Consider the following 19,279-nt stretch of genomic DNA (forward strand, 5'->3'; position numbering starts at 1 on the left):
CTTGAACCTGGATACATCAAAAGCTTTTCATGTCTTATTTTCTTCCCTGAAACATTATTTCCAAGGTGTCATTTCTATACTTTCAAAGTAAGTTCTTGCCTCTCTGTTTAGAGTTAGTACATTAGTGTGATCTCTGGATTCTGAACTAGTATATGTGTCTTTATACCTTTTTAAATCACCTTTCTCCTCTCCTCTTCTGATATATTATACATCTTTCAAAGCTTTAAATTCCTTGTCTTATTCTTCAATGTGCTTTGATTTTTTTCCCCCTCCCTCCCTTCTCCTTCTCTCCTTATATGAAAGTCTGAATTTTGTACTTGCTAGGCAGGCAGTGATACCATCTATACTCCTAAGTTCCTTTCTGTGTTTTTCTAACTATTTCTATTGTGTTACTTCCAACTTCAAAACTCTTGAAACAAAGCTTTTATGTCTAATTTCCCAAACAAATATTATGTTATGATTTGGGTGGGAGACTTTCAAACAACACAGAAAAAGCTTCAAAATACGTTTACTGATGTTTAATGCTGCTCAGTATTAAAAGTCAAATAGGTATAAAGAATATTAAAAAATGTAATCAGCTCAAATTTTTAAGGGTATGGTGTTTCATAGCTAACTTGACAGTAGATTAACACATGTGACCATAATTAGCACCTGTTAAGCACAAATACCTTAAGAGGGTTCCAATCAAGCAACTGGACACGTATCAGAGGACTTAAAAGCTTTGGTATGCATAAACCAATGAAAGCGTCAGAGTAGGAATCAGGAAACTTTTCTCGCCATTGCTGAAATTTCAGTAAGATATTCTGAATGTTACAAAAATCATCATGTACGTCTTCAAAAACTCTCTTACAGTCCTGTAAAAGGTCACCTGTAAACAAAGTAAGTCTCTTTATACTATGCATTTGGAGTTTGCTTCCTTATAAATACACTTATATATAACTGTGTAGCCAACTGAGCCAAAATCTTTCCTTTGATATTAACATATAAATTTATTTTACTAAAAAAATCACTTTAGGAACAAAAGTGATAATATAAGCAGTAATAATGTTTGTCATTTTTTTTTTTGGGGGGGGTCTGGTTGTGGGGCCTGAACGCAGTTCCTCAGCTCTTCAGCTCAAGACTAGCGCTCTACCACTTGAGCCACAGCACCACTTCTGGCTTTTTTCTTTTTGCTTATGTGGTGCTGAGGAATCGAACCCAGGGCCTCATGCATGCAAGGGAAGTGCTCTACCACTGAGCCACCTTCCAAGCCCATGTTTGTCATTTATTGAGCCTCTGGCTGTAGGCTAAAAAAAAAAAAAAAAAAAAATCAATCTTTTAGCTCAATTTTTCATCGTTACTATTTCCCTTCAAGGCTAGTATACCCAGTTACTTACAGACAACAAACAAACTGAATTTAGGACCCTTGGTCGCCCCTTCAACTTCAAGTCTATTTAATTGCAAAAACTCAGAATCCTTTAACTGTAACTACCATATTTGCATAGCACTCAAAACAATTCCATTAAATTCACTTGTTTTAAATAAAAAATGATAATACAGAAAGAATGAAGTTAAAAAAATGAGAAGAAAAGTTGTAATAAAAGATTAAAGGGTAAAGGAAAAAAACTATACAAAGGTAGCTTAAAGGGACAGAAAAAATTTTCTAGGAATTATCCCAATGGTTTCATATAACATATATTTAATGCAATCATAGAAAGCATTTCTCATTACTTCAACAATTCAAGTCAAATCTACTAGAAACTGACCTCGGCTCTTCTCAAAGTCAGTTATCTCTGTAGAAGACAATTCCTCATCACTTGATGTCCCTTCTTCATGGTTACAGTTCCCAGAAAGTAACCTTGCTTGTCTTCTTTGTGCCCTATATTTTGGAATAAATTGAAAATAAGTGAAAAGTAAACAGCTCTTGCTGGAAATAAATGCTTTCACAGAAAGCAGAAGTGTATTATCCATCCATATGATGATGGTCACATCATCATCATATTAGCACACAATTTCATGTGACTATTTTTGACACTTTTCATTAGAGTTGGTAAGTTCCCCTTTTTTCTTTTTCTTTCCTTTTCTTTTTTTCTGGTGGCAGGGGTGTCTTATAAGACATTCCCACTGAGCACATTACTGTGGGCTAGCAAGTTTCTGAAGAGGAAGCATCAATGTAATTAAACTAGTTTCCAGTTTCCAGTTAGAAGCAATTCCCAGCTTGATCAGTGCCACTTTGTCCATTTCTTTCAACTGAAGGAAATACAACAGTAGATATAAAGTGGCTAAGGATTGTTGAACTGAACTTCAGCTTCACATTATACTCACAAACTAACACATCAGATTAGGGCTATATATGTCATAGAGTTAAGTGTATTTAAATACTGAAAAGTACTTGTGCAATGATGCTTTAAGTCTTCCCTTTACATAATAGGTACCTTCGAGATTCAATCTGTTCCAAAATCCTTTGAGTTTTCTCATCTACAGCCAAGCTTCCATTTGTTAATGCCTCAGTTTTACCTGTTAGCGAACAAATTGAGTTTGTATTGTGAATTCAAAAGAAAAAGTGAAACTTGGAAAATGAAAATGGTTTCGTGGACGAATATATGCAATATACTTAGACACACATTTACTTTAATTGTATATTTCAATATGAGTTAAATACAAATATTAACTCTCTATTATAATATTAACAGGCATCAAGTTTGCTAGAATAAAATATGTACCTCTGCTCTTGAATGTAACCTAGCACCTGAGAATAGCAACAAAATTCTACCACAAAGTAGCTGTACTGTCAGCTATTAGAAATATTTTTATTACCAATAGTTTATCTGAATTGTTACCATTTACATTTTAACATTTACCATTCTTTGTGACTATAGCAGTATTTTGAAAGTCACTATGCTAGTTTTTCTCAGATACTTAGTTATGGTCTTATACCTTTTACTATCCAATAGCACTTGGTTAAAAGAAGGCATTACTGAAATCACAAAACCTGTGCTAGAACTTGAAGGAAGCATACAAATCTTATAAAATGAGATCTAACATATGTGTTTCTATTGAAAGCCACCAGAACCAATCTGTGGAAGAACCTCTGAAATACCACATTACATTTCTGACCAAGCCTGTAGATTTATGAATACTCATATCCAAAATAATAGCCACAAAATATTTTGTCTCAAATACTTAGTGATTAGGAGTTACAATATTTAATTTTTAGCCTTGGACTTTACTGAAGGTATTTTGAAACGTCTACCTTTAAAGGTTTGGGGTTTGGAAGAGGGGCTAGATGAAAGGTTAGTGTGAATATACACAAAAATCATTTTTATATATAGGAATAAAAATATTTTTATTCTCCAGATGATAATTTAGCTAAATGAATAGTAAGTTGTATTGAACAAAAAAATCACTAACGTGATAACTGTTGTAAATACGTTGATTCATGTTTTAATTCATCTTGCCTGCGTTTCATTAAGGTCATGGCTTGTTTTAAAAGAAGTGCATGCATGGATGATTCTATTTCCTGGATGCTGATAATCTGAAATACATATATAAGTCACACTTTGAAGATTATGGATAATATTAAATAGTATAAAAAGGAATTATTTATAAACAAATTATATCCTCAATTCTTCAATAACCATTTCCAATACTACACATTTCAATTACAAAATACTTGTGAGCAACAAATTTGTATTTCAAAATTAAACAACAGAATATCAACTGTGATAAATATAACTATCAGATGATGACACCAAATGTGATGGAGTCAGAAACATGAACATGAGTGACAGGTAAGAGCAAGTCTTCTTAAGACATAGGACAAGAAGAAGAAATGAGAGGGCAGGCGTTCCACATAAGCCAAGGGGGCAGAGAGCAGGAGGGACACAAGAAGAGGTCAAATCTGATAAACTGACAAAAGGTTTAAGGGAGGAAGCTCAGTGTTAGTGTGCTTGCCTACTATAAGCAAGCACCAGGATTCAATTCTTAGCATTGGATGAGGGGTGATGTAGAATGGGAGAGACAGAACCAATGACAACACAAACAGTAAGTGAAATGAAACAGCTAAATCTTGGGCAACAATTGCTCCCACTTCAATGATGGGGGATGATGAGGGGCATCAACAGCCACTATTATGGATAGATACATCATTATCCAAACATGATCTTAGGTTATCTAAGATTCTAACTAGAATTCTTCAAGGATGAATGAAGAAAAAGTTACAATGTAACTATAACACTGTCTTAGAGAGGAAGTACCAAAGGTTATTAGAATACAGCCTATTCCAAATAAGATAAATTATATAAACTATAAAAAAATTATTCTTCATCAAGAAAGCAAAGAAAAAAAGAAAAATCCCTCCTGAGAATCTAAGTGATAACAAGGCAAAGGTGGCAAGTAATTCACAGGAAGAAAAACTACATGAAGGTAATAAAGAGTTTGTTTGAGATCAGCCATTTTTTTAAATTAATAGATTGTCATAATTTTTGTAAGGTACAATTTGGAAGTATATTTTGTGAGCCCTAAACTATTTATAAATAATTCATTTTATTGGATTTCATTTTCTTAGAATTTTTCTTAAAATGAAATTTTGACACAAAAAGTTATCAATAAAAAAAAAGTGGGGTAGGGGAATAATACTGGTATTTGAACTTAGGGTCCCATGCTTTCCATTTAAGCTGCATTTTTAGACTTTTATACTCTGCTTTTTTTTTTTTGCCAGTCCTGGGGCTTGAACTCAGGGCCTGGGCACTGACTCTGACCTTCTTTTGCTCAAGGCTAGCACTCTACCACCTGAGCCACAGTGCCACTTCTGGCTTTTTCTGTTTATGTGGTACTGAGGAATCAAACCCAGGCCTTCATGCATGCTAGGCAAAGCCACATTTCCAGCCCCATGCTCTGCTTATTTTTGAGATAGAGCCTTGCTCTTTTTTATTTTTATTTTTTTTGCCAGGCCAGCTTCAACAGTAATCCTATTTTATGCTTCCTGTCAAAACTGAGGTGATAGGTACATGCCACTGTACTCAGCTACTTTTGAGATGTGAGTCTCATGAAAATTTTCATAGGCTGGCCTTGACTATGATCCTTGTAAATTCAGCCTCACAGATAGGATTACAGGCATGAGGCACCAGCACCTGGCTTATAAACAAAATTTTATACACTGTTAAGTATGGCAGCATAATAATTACAAAAAGTTATGCCCAACATTAAGGGAATGCTTGATCTCATATGTTAAAAATGTATAGAGCTGGATGCTGGTGTGTTGTGCCTATAATCCTTACTATTCAGAAATCTGAGACCTGAGGATCATGGTCCAAAGCCAGCCTATGCAGCAAACCCAATAGATTCTTATCTCCAATTAGTCAGCAAAAAGCTAGAAGTAGAGATGTGGCTCAAGTGGTAAAGAACCAGCCATGAGTGAAAAAGCCAAATGAGAGCTTGAAGCCCTGAGTTTAGTGCAAGAATGTGCAGGTGTGACCCTTCTCCCCCCAAAAATAGACAAACAAACAAACAAACAAACAAACACAGAAACAAGAAAAAAAATACAATCTTTTTAGCTGGGCACCAGTGGCTCTCATGTATAATCCTAGCTATCCAGAAGGCTGAAATCTGGAGGATCTTGGTTTGAAGTCAGGTAGAAAAGTCTGTGAAATTCTGTCTCTAGCAAAAAGTCAATCTTGAAGCATGGTGCATATGGCAGAACACCAGTCATGAACAAGTAAGAAAGCTGAACAAGGAGAGTGAAAAGAGTGAGAGGCCCTGAGTTCAAGCCCCAGTACAAGGACAACAACAAAATAGAAAACAGGCTGAGGCTAGATGTGGTGATACAAACATATAATCTCATAACTTGGGAGGTGGAGAGGGGAACTGTGAGCTCCGAGTCAAACTGGGCTACATAGTGAGATCCCCTCTCCACCCAGAAAAGTATGTGGACAAATACTAGAGAAAGATTAATGAGAGATTTACTCCTTTCTTTTTTGAACTGGGTAGTAAAGGAGTGTCTTTCCAAAAAGAAAACAGTATAAATATTTAATCTACCTTTTCATTAAGACAGTCAATTACATTTTCCACATAAACTTTCATGCTTTTGTAGAACTTGTAGTTTTGAGACTGATTTGAGGAGTTCTCTAGGTTCAGGATGGTACTTTTTGAGCTCTTGACACCTTCTACATATTTTTCATATTCTCTCTGGTGTGAGCGATGAGTATCCTGCAGTAATGTCAATCTAGATAAATAAAATAAACATTGCCCAATTTTTATAATTTTTCTTTAAAAGCAGAATTTTATGATGACTGCTTTTTAACTATGTTATATATATGTGTGTGTAGGTATGTAGTAAAGATAAAAACAAATCATTTTGGTTGGCATGGTAATGTAAGAAATGCTATTTTTCTATAAATCTGCTTAATATTAATACTAATTAAAAGCAACACAGCACTTTTTGATATTAAATGTTGAGGACAAATTTCAAAGTCTACAGGACTCACCTAGTATTCAGCTGCTTCTTTATCATTTCTAAGGTCACAGATGGAAATGACAGAGAGGTATCAAACTTCTTTAGCATTCGAGATTCTCTTTTATCGGAAAGGTCTCTTCCCTAAAACCAATAGTAAAATTATTTTCTCATAAAAATAGATTTTTCCAAATTTTATTAATTTAAACTTTTGTAGTTTTTAAATTTAATTTTATAAAATTACCAAATATTTTTATTAAAACTTAAAAGTTATTTTTAATAATTTGTCAAAAAAGAGCTAGCTCAAAAATTAGATACTTTTGTAATTCTGATGATCAAAATAAAATGTTTAAAAAATATTGTGTCAAATTTTAGACAGTAAGAGGCAAATTTTAAGAATGTGACTTCTGAAACCAGGTGCCAGTGGTTTTTATATCTGTAAGTCTAGTGACTTGGGAGCCTGAGATTGGGAGGATCATAGTTGGAGACAAGCCTCACTCAGAAAAGTTTGCTCAATGGAGACCTGGGCACAATAGCTGACACATACTTGTTAATTTATCTGATGTGAAGACAAAGAAATGTGTATTGCACCCAGAAAAACAACAGGACTAGAGGTATCTGCAGAGGTAAAAATCCTGCCTAGCAATTGTAAGGCCTTGAGTTCAAGTCCCATTACCATCAAAACTAACTAAGTATATTTGATTATTTCTCTTCTTTCCTTATTTTTAATTTAAGAATGTGATTCTTCACAAAGTATAGTTCCTAAAGTTTCCACAGCTCATTTTGTTTATAGTCTAATGCACTCTCAGGATATCATGGCATTTTTGAAGGAGCACCAATGAATAAAGCCACTGTTATTTGGGTTTTTGGGTACTTTCAGAGGAATGTATTCCTGAGTAACACATGGCATAGTTCACTTAGTAAGCTGAGTCCTCTGGCTAGACAAGCTCATACACATGGACCATGTACTGAACCAACTCATTGATTTCACTGTCTTTTATGTTCCAAAATTTACTATCACAGGCTGACCTTTGCCTTTTAGTTTAAATAACATGAAGATCTTACAACATATTTTTTTGTCTAAAAGAACAATATCTCAGAACATCCTTATCAAAAGATTCAATTTTAAAAACCCTTGTATTTGTATAATTTTATACTGCTTGTAAGTATTTTGAAACATATCATTATAAGTTTGAGCCTTCAGTCATTAAGAGTCAGGTATTTATATTATTATCTTTCCCATTTTATTGATGAGAAAACTGAGACTTAGAAAAATCAAGTCTTTTAATACTGACTAAAAGCTCCCAACAAGACTGGGCACCATTAGATATAAAAATGGATAAAGTAGTTATTCATTTTTGACTTAGTGGAGCTTATAATCCTAGAATGAAAGTCCATGACTTTTATCTCCAATAGTGATTTTATATATATATATATACTTATATATATATACACACACACACATATATATATATACACATTATGTATATAAATAATCCCTCACCTATATATGTATATATGTGCATATATATAAATATGCATATATATATATATATATATATATATATGTATTTTTTTGGTGAGGGGGCAGGGGTTGTGGAATGAACCAAAACTTTGCATATTGCTATGGAAATATTCTACCAATGAGCTGCATTCCTGATTCATTTTTGTGTGTGTGTGTGTGTGTGTGTGTGTGTGTGTATAGTTTTATGTGTAATAGATCTTTCCTCTTGAACTTGAAAACAGTAAGAAAGTCTCTTCTCTGTGACTTCTAAAGACACCACTTACATTTTCCATTTCCATTTGTTGATAGTTTTAGTTTAAACCTCACCATTTATTAAACATTACTTTTAAGTATCTGCTCCAGATAGCATAAACTATTAAAGATTTTTAAAAAATGGGTTCCTTAAATTGGAAGGAATGTACAAAAGAATAGGAAAAAACAAAACAAAACAACCCTGAAGACAAAATCCATCTACCCAATGTAGGGGATTGGATGGTGGTCCTCCAAGAACTATACATTCCTATGTCTTAATCCCTGGAATGGAAGACTGTGGCTTTATTTGGAAGGAGGTCTTTGTGGTTGTATCTAAGGGAAGGATCTTGAGATGAGACCATCTTGGACACTCTGGATGAGCCCAGTAAATATCCTTACAAGAAACACAAAGCAGGGACTGGGAGGGTGGCTCAGTGGTAGAGCGCTTGCCTGAGGCCCTGGGTTCGATTCCTTAGCACCACATAAGCAAAAAGAAAAAACCTGGAAGTGGTGCTGTGGCTCAAGTGGTAGAGCACTAGCCTTGAGCTGAAGAGCTGAGGGATAGTGCCCAGGCCCAGAGTTCAGGTCCCACAACTGGACCTCCCCCCGCCCCCACCAAAAAAAAAACACAAAGCAGAAACACAAGAAGGCATGTGAAGACAGAAGCAGGAAAAGGAGACACACTATCACAACTCAAGTAACACCTGGAGTAAGCAGAAGTGTAAAAAGGAAAGGGATGGTTCTCCTACAGGGCCTTCAGAGGATGCACAGCCCTGCTGATACCCAGATGTGATTTCTGGCCTCCACACTCTGAGAGGATAACTATCTGCTGTTTGAGGTCACTATGTTTGTGTTAATTAGTTACTATCATTTGTGTTAGAATAAAAATGATTACCTCTATGAGTTTAACTGCTTTCCTCATTTGTTGTTGTTCCCAAATATCTTCAGTTTCATCTTCCTGACTCCCTTCACTTGTTTCTTCATTTCTGCTTGCTTTAAATACAAAAGAAAAAAATTCCCACATAAATATTTTTCCATTCCAATGGCAGAAACAAGCATTTTGGGGATTCATTTATTTTATAGAAATTTAGGAGTAGTTTAGAAGTCATTCATTCTTCATGTGTTATTTATTCGTCTCTAAGGAGAAGATACCATTATTAACCTCATTTTAAAAATGAGGATACTCACATGCTAGAAAGTTAAATGCTAAGGATTATATTAAAGCTAGATGCAAGGGAGTGATCTGACTCTGGAACCTGTCTTCTTATCACCAATCCAGCCCACCTGAAATACTTCAGTCTACACACAGAAAAAAATAGAAATGTCTGGTGATTTTCCTTGCTAACGGTATCTAATTTCAACTGAGAATTCAAGTATCTAAAAATAATTTCTGATTTATAAGAAGCCAAAGTCTCATGCTGAAAGAAAAATCATTTGAAGTAACAAAAATCTTGGGAGAACATATATGTCATAAATGAGAAATGTAGACAGCCCTTTGAGCTTTAGCAAATTACTGAGGAGAAAACTTTTTATTATAGTAGGGAAGATTTTAATATATGACACCTATAAATCCCTGGAGAGTCTTCTATGTTAAAAAGATAGTTTATAAAAGTTGATAGTAATAATTTCCAATGTTTCAAAAATAAGACATCGTATAAATTTTTTAACCTGTCAAAATCAAGGAGCCAAGGAGGGGACGGCATGGTGACACACACCTGTAATCCCAGTACTCTAGAGATGGAGGCAAGGAGATTGTGATTTCAAGACCAGCCAGAGCTACAAAGCAAGACCCTGTCTCAAAAATGAATAAATAAAAATGAAGTGAGGGGATAGGTATTATTAAATATTATTACATTTCCTTTGATAATATTTTGATACAAATGTATCTTTTAGAGGCCACAAAATAATGAACCAAATTGAGAGTAAACTAAAACAAATTTCAACACTCAACACAGTTAGGAAATTTTGTCTTAATATACTAATTAAAAAAAGCCTATGGGGCTGGGAAGGTGGCTCAGTGGTAGAGCGCTTGCCTTGCATGCTCAAGGCCCTGGGTTCGATTCCTCAGCACCACATAAGCAAAAAGAAAAAAAAAGCCGGAAGTGGCGCTGTGGCTCAAGTGGTAGGGCACAAGCCTTGAGCTGAAGAGCTGAGGGACAGTGCTCAGGCCCAGAGTTCGGGCCCCACGACCGGACCCAAAAAAAAAAAAAAAAAAAAAAAAAAAAGCCTAAATCACTGGGTGCCGGTGGCTCACGCCTATAATCCTAGTTTCTCAGGTGGCTGAGATCTGAGGACAGTGGTCCAAAGCAGCCCAGGCAGGAAAGTCCATGAGACTCTTATCTCCAATAAACCACTAGAAAACTGGAAGTGGCGCTGTGGCTCAAGTGGTTGAGCACTTGCCTTGAGCTGAAGAGCTGAGGGACAGTGCCCAGGCCCAGTGTTCAAGCTCCACGACTGACTGACCAAAAAAAAAAAAAGAAAGAAAATAAAGCCTAAACCTTCTCACATATTGTTAAATAAAGTAAATGTGTAGTACCTGTTTCTTCAGCCATCCTTTGCCTAAGAGTCTGAGGCTTGGGGGCAAATGGTATTGTCTTCTGGTAGTCATCAGGCTCACTCTCAGGATCCTCTCCACTGTTTCTCTTCACATTACACGTGGTGGAGCGATTGTTTACAGTCAAAGAAATATAGTCATTCTGCGCCCTGGCTAGCTCACGTCTTCTGCGGGCTGCCTGAATAAAAGTTGCATCAGGCATCTTAACTGAAAGAATCAAACAGGAGGACAATGAAAAGCAAGCACCAAAAGAACATATATTACTCACATTTAAGCAAAGGAATAAAGCACCATGTTCTAGATTGTTTGCTACTTTCATGTATGTACACAGCTGTAATAAATAGCTCAAATGCTGTATCAGTAAAGGAAGAAAACTAATTTGTTAACTCTGAACTTGATAGGTGTGGCTCTTTGCTGAGGGGTACTTCTCAGCTGCAGAAGCTCTGGGTGTCAGGGAGCACAGGTGGAGGGGGCTTGGTATGGAGTTCCTTAGCCAGTGAGAACCCCAGAAGACAAGTCTGGCTTACAAAGTAAGAGACCAAACTATTTCACAGTCCTCTAAGTGGGAACCCACACACACAGGGAGAAACAGACTATAATCCGCACAAAGACAAGCCAGATGCAAAGTCATGTGGTAAGTCCTATGAATAAATGTAAGAAGTTAAAGGAAAGTGTAAAGGAAATAAATTTCCTTTATGTTTAACCAGTAACTAATTAAGTAACTAATTGGCAACAAAGTTTAATAAAGCCTTAGTTTTTAATTTATATAGTGTAAACCTCATCAATATGAGATTTTCCACTTAAAATAAGTTCATGCATGATCCAAGCTAAAATTTATCTTTACACTTGAGAAAAAAAAAAGTTTTTCCAATAAAAATACCATCTCCAGGCATGGTATTACAGGACTGTAATCCTAGCTCTTGGGAGCCTGCAACAGGAGGATGAGATTTTGAGGCCAGCCTGGGCTACACAGTAAGACACTGTCTCAAAAATAAAATAAGCAAAACACTACCATACCTATACGAAAGAAAGACAAAAACTAAACCCAACAACCAACCAAACAAGAAAAATCCCAATAGTAAGCACAACAGCAAGAGAAATTCTTATTCTCTCAAATGCAGCAGACTATATTAGCAATTTTTAAACTCTTATACATTAATACCCAAGCTCCAGTCCTAGAGATACAGATTTAATTGATTTGAGATAGAGCTAAGTTTGTTTTTATAGCCTCCTGGGAGACTAATGTTTAACATAATACCTGGAGGTTCAAATAGGCCAATGTATAAATATGGAAACAGAAACACATGAATTGGAAGTGACTAACATAAAATGACTTAGTAGTGCTTATACAATAAGTCAACAGCAATGACTACATTCTCTCATGAGCTTCTAGTGCTACAAAAAGCCAATCCTCTTAAGCTACAATAAAGCTGTAAAAGTGGGATTGGAGGCATGGCTCAGATGGCAGAGCACTTAGCCAATGTGCAAAAACATCACGTACCAAGTTTGAATTCTGGTATCAATCAAAAAGAGAAAAGAAAAAAGAAATAGAAGTTCAAGGAGGAGAATACTTTTTTGGTTCTGCTTTTCTACATCCAACATCTAAGTGGTTCCTATAGAGCAGATGCTAGGCATTGGATGAATGAATAAAGCCAACATCAGGTTTTTATAAATAACTCATAAATAACTTCCATGTACATCATTCTGACACAAAATCGTTTAAGATTCAGAGGTCTACTAACATCTCCCTTTGGTAACAAGTAGAATTTGCCACATTTCAAGGCAGATATTCCATTACTTGTTCATTCTCCTCACAGTTCTAGCATCTCATCTGCATACAAAATTAATTCATTCGGGCTGGGAAAGTGGCTCAATGGTAGAGCGCTTGCCTTGCATGCATGAGGCCTTGGGTTCGATTCCTCAGCACCACATAAGCAAAAAGAAAAAAGCCGGAAGTGGCGGTGTAGCTCAAGTGGTAGAGCGCTAGCCTTGAGCTGAAGAGCTGAGGGACAGCAGCCAGGCCCAGAGTTCAGGCCCCAAGACCGGACCCCTTCCCCCCTCCCCCCAAATAAAATTAATTCATTCCTTCCATAAGCTCTTCAAGTTATCACAGTCTACTATTCTGGTTTGAGACAAGGTCTCATTATGGAGCCCAGGCTGGCCTTGAACACATGATATTCCTGTCTCTGCTTTCCAAGTGCTTGGACCATAGTGTTCCTCACCATACCAGCTCCCTTCATCTTTTCTTCTACAGACAAATACATCAGTGTTTCTCAACAGGGAATTGGTGAGATGGACAATTCTTCATTATGTTAAATTGTCTACACTCTAGAACATTTATTTGCCCTTGTCTCTGAGATACTATATGCCCACATTTCCCTCATTCTAAGCATTAAAAACTAGTTCATACATTTCCATATACTGCCCTCTCCTTGGTGGACAGTGCAGCTGATAATTTATAAGAATTTCCTTATATTGGTTAATCCACCATAATCTATAGTGGTATGGTTTGATAGCCATGTGATTATATAAATTTAACTAAGTTAAAAATACAATTTCTTAGTTGGTCAACAGCCCCATGTGGCTAGTAGCAACTGTACTAGATTGTGAAGATGTAGTATGTTTCCTTTATAACAGAAAACTTTACTGTTCAGTACCATGTCTGAATCACAGAGGCTTTGCTGGTTCACCACTCAGTGCTAGTGTTGTCTTCAACACTTTCTACTTCTATGCCTTGTAAACTCGGATAAGAAAAACCAAGGTTACAAGGCTACAGGGCTACTAGATATTTAATAGGCTAATAAATAGGTTAATAATAGTTTACTATATTACAAATTCTTTAAAATGTATTTAAGAATTTCTTTTCCTTTATAAATTTTTTCTTTTATAAAAGAAAAATCTTATTTCCTTTATAAAGCTAAGCATTCTACTCTACTGATCTTCTTAAAGGGGTCTTTGTGTTGGATGGAATGAAAAAGAAATCTATAACATAGAGCATGTTATAAACACTGGGGTTGGAGGAAAGGTGAGTCAGATCTTCTCAACTCTGCCACTGTAGCAGAAAATCAGTCTTAGATAATAAGTAAGCAGAAAAACTTTATTTACAAAAACAGGTAGGGGGTTTGATCTAATTTCTAAACAAGTGGATGACACTGATCCTTCTAAAAAAAACATAATTGTCCTTTATTTGCTTTGTCTGATTTAATGATTTTATTGTTATCTGAATGAAGACTAGCCAATTTGTCTTCATGAAATTATAAATTACTTCATGAAATTTTTTATATGAGTTTCCTGTTGCACCCTATATATTTGACAAATTCTTAACCACTCTTCAGGCATCAGAGTGAAATCAGCCAGTACAGGGCTGTGGTTAAGACAGGCTTTGGAGCAGCATGTCTGGGTTTGAATCTTACTGGTACAGAAAATTTTTGCTATGGGTTTAACACAGTGTTAGAACATATGCTCAGGATTATACACAAAGACTTCCAGTAAAATACCAACCTATTGAACATTCTTTTTCTTCCAGAGAGCTAGAACTGTCAGAGGAAGAACTCTGAGCCTCCTCTTCATCTGAGGAATGATGTACTTCATCCTCTTCATCTGTTGGAAGATCAACCATTCCGGATTCTAACAGGACATCTTGGGAGTACAAGAAGAAAGTATCAAAGACTGGCATCAACAACAACACCTGAGAAACAAATGGCATAATATATATTATGGTTTTAGTAGGCTCATAGATGTCTAATTTTTAGTCTTATTGAGACAACTAGATGGCACAATAAATGTACAAAGACTTTCCCTATTTGTATAATCTACGTATCTATTAGGATAGCTCTCAATCAGAAGAGGAACACTGAAGTAGTATCTTAAACAATAGACATGATTAAGTAGAAGAAAAAAATTGAAGTGTATGAAAAATTGTATGATGTGCTAGGCACAACAAAACAGAATTTTTGAATACTCATAGTTCTATACATTTAGTTCTATTACTAAGAACTGGGAAGATAACTTAAAGGAAATGCAGCAATGGGACTTTCATCCTAATTCCTTCCACCTCTACAATTAAAGCTTTTTAATAGGCCAAATTACAATGGCTAGTGGCAAGAAGTGTACAATGAACACTGTGGTTAAAATTAAGGCACAAGTCTCTTTTCAGTGTGTGATTTTGGAAGGCCATTTGGTCTGCTAAGCTACATAACAATATAAAGAAAGAAAATCCACGAAATTTTGGAGGAATAAATTTAATTGACCGATTGTCCAAAAACTATAGTTAATAACAATGCATGGTATAATTGAAGCTGCTGTTAAATGGTCTCACTACAAAAACAGATAAGGCACTTTAGTTTAGCAATTCCACAATGTGTAGATATTTCAGATTGTGTTCTACTAAGTGTACGTTTTTATTTATAAGTAAGTACAGAGGAAATCACGAAAAATGTTTTCATGGAACTTAAAAAGGAGAGACAGGGTGCTGGTGGATCACGGCGAGTATTACTATATTAATACTAGCTACTGAAAAGGCTGAGATCAAAGCCGGTCTGGACAGAAAAGTCCCTGAGACTCGTATTATCTCCAATTAACCACCAGAAAGCTGGAAGTGGACCCGTGCGTGGGTCAGGTGATAGTGTGCCAATCGTGGGTGAAAAAGAGCCTCGTTCCGGTTAAAACCCAGAACTGATGAGAAAGAAAAAAGAATTGAAAAGTCTGGACTTCCAAGACGAAGGAAAAAAAAAAAAACACAAAACGGTCCCTTAGTAAAATGCTAGCTTGGAGCAGAGACATTTGCTGGAAACTCGTATGCAAGAACCCCAGGTCCTCCACAAGGCTTGGTGCAGTAGCGCAGGTCGGTCCCACGGTTACCGCCTCTGGGTGTGTGTGTGTGTGGGGGGGGGGGTGACACGGTGACACAGTACCGCCTATGTCACCTCGGAGGTCCCTCCTCGGGGACCACCTAGCGCTCCTCCTTCCACCCGTGTTACTGGACCGCCGATGACCGTCGCAGAGCCACCGGGAGCCAGGGCGGTTTCCACGGCCCCCCGCACCGCTGCGCCCCGCGGCCTGGCGCGGCCTGCGGGCCTGTCCCGCTCCCGGCCCCCGGCGACCCCGGGAGGCTGAGGGGAGTGGGCAGCGGCCACACGAGCCCGCAGACGTGACCCCGGACCCCGCCCCGGCCGCCCACGTCACCTCGGGCGCCCGCGCCGCCTTCCGCCCGCCCAGCAACTCCGGGCCCGGCGCGCCGGGAACTCGCCCACACCCGACCGCGGCCCCGAGCACCCCGGGCCCGGCGGGGCCGCGCCGCCGCTTCCGCTCGGCCGGCGGCAGCACCGTCCTCCATCCGGCCCGGGGTCGCCGCCTGACCCTTCGGCACGGCGGCGGGCTCAGTAGACTGGTCGTCGGCGCCCTCGCTGTCGCTGGAGTCGGCTTGGCGCCGTCGGAAGGTGCGAGGCGGCCGGTGAGCCATGGTAGAGGCTGGACAGCGGCCAGCGCGCTTGCCAGGCCTTGGGAAGCCAGGTGGCTACGGCGCGCGCGTGCGCGCCTCTCCTCGTGGCCGCGCGCATGCGTGCGCCCCTGCCTCGCGCGCTTGGAACTTCCGTTTTGCCCTACGCGACGCGTGCGTGGTTGTGCTTTCCCAGCCTGGTTGGCTGTTGCCTCTGCTTCAGGCAATCGGTCCATGCAAATTCTTTGCCAGGTTGTGTTTAGGAGTTGAGGCCGCTTCTGAACTCTCTCAGACCTGAGGCAATCTGCAGAGCAGCCTTTCTCATTTTACACTGACCGTACATCTCATTTTGCTCATTTTGTTCAAGTCCTATGTCGGAATCAGACACTATGTATGCTCTGTGGTCTGGGCAGGAACTGTCCTGTGTGGTCTTTCTGGAGCTCCCTCTCTCTGGTCAAGAATGTAAAAGCAGGACTGTGAGCATTGGACACGCGGGAAACATTAAACAGGGAATATAGATTTCAGTGATTAGCCCACTCTGGCCACAAGACTTAAAAAGAACCTGGGTAAATGCTTTGGCCCAACAGAGCAAGTAGATTGCTTAGAAAGAGAGAGATAGAACCTTAGCCCCTGGCTTAGGAAAAACTAATTTTCAGGGAAAATGAATTTCCCAGTTACGATAACTGATGCCCACACCTAAACCTATTTTATACAAGTTTCTTGTTTCACCTTTTTTTTTTTTTTTTAATGAGAATTGTTATTTGCTATGGGCAATGTGGATGGAGATAGACTGAGAATTTTGTGTTCCCTAGTTTTGGCCAAAATTACTTTTTCTATGTTAATATATATTATGTGATTTTATCTTAATGCCAATGAATGTTAGGACCTAGAGCAACCATCTATATGGATGGACGGTGGTGGGGAGGGGGCGAGAATGGATGGATGGATAGATAATAGGTAGATCGATAGATATACATTTGTTGCCAAGGAAAGCACACTGGTTCACACCTGTAATCTTGAACTTGGGTAGGAAAGAAAAGCGAATCACTCAGGCTAGCCTGAGCCACATAGATCCTGTCATTCATAGATAGATAGATAGATAGATAGATAGATAGATAGATAGATAGATAGATAGATAGATAGATTTGTGGACAGAAAAAGAAGGTTCTAGGTTCTACCGTGAATTTGCAGTGATTGGTTCCCTTGGCAAACCCTACTGTTAATTTGGGTTATAGGTTAGATGACCACCTGCATCTGAAGCACACAGACTTTCAGTCCATTCAATTCCTCTTGCTGGATTGGTTCTTCCCCTGGGCTTCATGGAAGGAGTTATTGCAAAAGAACTTCCTTTTCTTTTTCTTTCTTTCTTTCTTCCTTTCTTTCCTTCTTTCTTCCTTTCTTTCTTTCTTTCTTTCTTTCTTTCTTTCTTTCTTTCTTTCTTTCTTTCTTTCTTTCTTTCTTTCTTTCTTTCTTTCTTCTTTCTTTCTCTGGTCTGGCTGAAAACCTTTGGTTCTCTCTCATTCTAGGTCTCCTCCAAATAGTCATCCTTTCTTCCTGCCCATGTCCTTACATAATTCTCTTTCAAAAAAAAAAAATCTCTGCATCATTGACCTTTTGTTGTCAGGATAAGAAAATAAATAGCCCAGTGTTGTTTAATCATCTTGTAAGTCAGATGAGTTCTATGTCTCACTTAAAATTAGAGAACCAAACACAGATGTTGGTGATACTAAAGAAGGGCTCGTAGAAACCAATACCAAGGCTGGAGACGTTATTGGAAAACAAAACAACAAAAAACCCTCGATTACTTGGCCAATTGGCAAGGAAAGCAGGAGATCCACCTCCATATGGTGTTGGGCAGTGGGTAGGGATTTAATAGAAAGAAAAAGGGAGAAGCTATTTGTTATTTTGATGATGAGAAGTGGGAGTCCAGGGATTCATTTGTACATGCCAGACCGCCTATAGGTTTATTTACAGTTATGTTTCTTTTAGGCAGAGTTGTTCCCTGATGGGATTTTGAGCAGTGTATGGTATCAAAAAGCCATTGGCCTCAGGAGCTGTCTGTTGCTTCTGCTCTGTTCTGGAAAACCCAGCTTCAACCACCCATCAATGGATTCAAGAGGTTTTTTTTTTTTTTTTTTTTTTTTTTTTTTTTTTTTTTTTTTTGTTTTTGTTTTTTTTTTTTTTTTAAATTTTTTTATTGTAAAGATTCTATACAGAGGGTTACAGTTACATGAGTGGGGTAATGAGTACACTTCCTCTTGAACATTGTTACCCCCTCCATTGTTTTCTCCCTACCATCCCCTCCCTCCCTCCCTTCCCCAAGGTTCTTTTTTTTTTTTTTTTTTGATTGTGATTAAGTGATTACTTAATTTCCGGAAATTCACAGTATTGTGGAATAATGATGCTCATTTAAAGTCACACGTTCATTCTAACTTTCCTGGAGCAAATTGTCTATCACAGTCTGTAATATATAACGGTGTTCATATGTTATATACCATACACGTGATCAGAAGAGGTTTTTTTTTGAAAGACAGCTTGGACACTTCTTATGTAAGGAACTCATTATTGTGGTGATTAGTGAATTTCATCAGCTGAGCATTCAAAATAAATCTTGATGGTGGATCACTGTTACTTTTGCATGGAGTTCAGCAGTGATGTTGAATTGACTGGCAAATAACACATGGTTTCTTTCACATGTAGGATGTTTTCTCAGAACATCCACAGTATAAGATTTAAATGTAAAAGTGCAATTGACAACAGAAAAACCCATTTTAGCACTGTATCCTTGAGTTCTAAGCTAGTGAATCCTAGAGGTTCCAACGCTCAGATACACCATATTGGAATGACCCAATACATCGATAAGAAGAGATGAGCCCTGGAGAGGATGAAGCTGGAGAAAGGAGGTGTGATGTGCAGCAAAGGCACATAGAGGAATTGCCACAAGCTGGCAACCAAACTTTTAACACAGGACTTGGGGGAGATATTTGAAATCCAAGCCAATGCAGGGACTGGGGTGCAAACCCTTTCCAATCACCAGGGAATTATGTGAATGTATATATGGTGAGATGAGCAGTTTTATGGTGGGACCTGAAACTCTTTATT

General features: G+C 38.0%; 1 protein-coding gene across 4 annotated transcripts in view; it reads right to left on the reverse strand.

Moving 5' to 3' along the window:
• The window catches only part of Gcfc2 (GC-rich sequence DNA-binding factor 2), a 29,164-nt gene extending 12,923 nt beyond the window's left edge, over positions 1 to 16,241 (reverse strand). Inside the window, exons 1-10 of one of the 4 annotated variants that reach the window (XM_069989090.1) lie at positions 15,925 to 16,241; positions 14,242 to 14,379; positions 10,723 to 10,947; positions 9,082 to 9,179; positions 6,465 to 6,574; positions 6,016 to 6,202; positions 3,391 to 3,514; positions 2,415 to 2,496; positions 1,746 to 1,858; positions 669 to 868 (exon numbers count right to left, since the gene is read on the reverse strand). In XM_069989090.1, coding sequence (XP_069845191.1) covers positions 669 to 868; positions 1,746 to 1,858; positions 2,415 to 2,496; positions 3,391 to 3,514; positions 6,016 to 6,202; positions 6,465 to 6,574; positions 9,082 to 9,179; positions 10,723 to 10,947; positions 14,242 to 14,379; positions 15,925 to 16,201 — 1,554 coding nt within the window. In that variant the 5' untranslated portion in view covers positions 16,202 to 16,241. Of the gene's footprint in view, positions 1 to 668; positions 869 to 1,745; positions 1,859 to 2,414; positions 2,497 to 3,390; positions 3,515 to 6,015; positions 6,203 to 6,464; positions 6,575 to 9,081; positions 9,180 to 10,722; positions 10,948 to 14,241; positions 14,429 to 15,653; positions 15,875 to 15,924 lie in introns of those variants that run through there. The other 3 variants (XM_069989091.1, XM_069989093.1, XM_069989092.1) reach the window with 3 other exon arrangements.
• Between the last annotated feature and the right edge of the window lie 3,038 nt (positions 16,242 to 19,279).

Source organism: Dipodomys merriami, unplaced genomic scaffold (assembly GCF_024711535.1).
Source record: "Dipodomys merriami isolate MVZ:Mamm:240054 unplaced genomic scaffold, mDipMer1.0.p SCAF_37, whole genome shotgun sequence".
Classification (NCBI taxonomy): Eukaryota; Metazoa; Chordata; class Mammalia; order Rodentia; family Heteromyidae; genus Dipodomys; species Dipodomys merriami.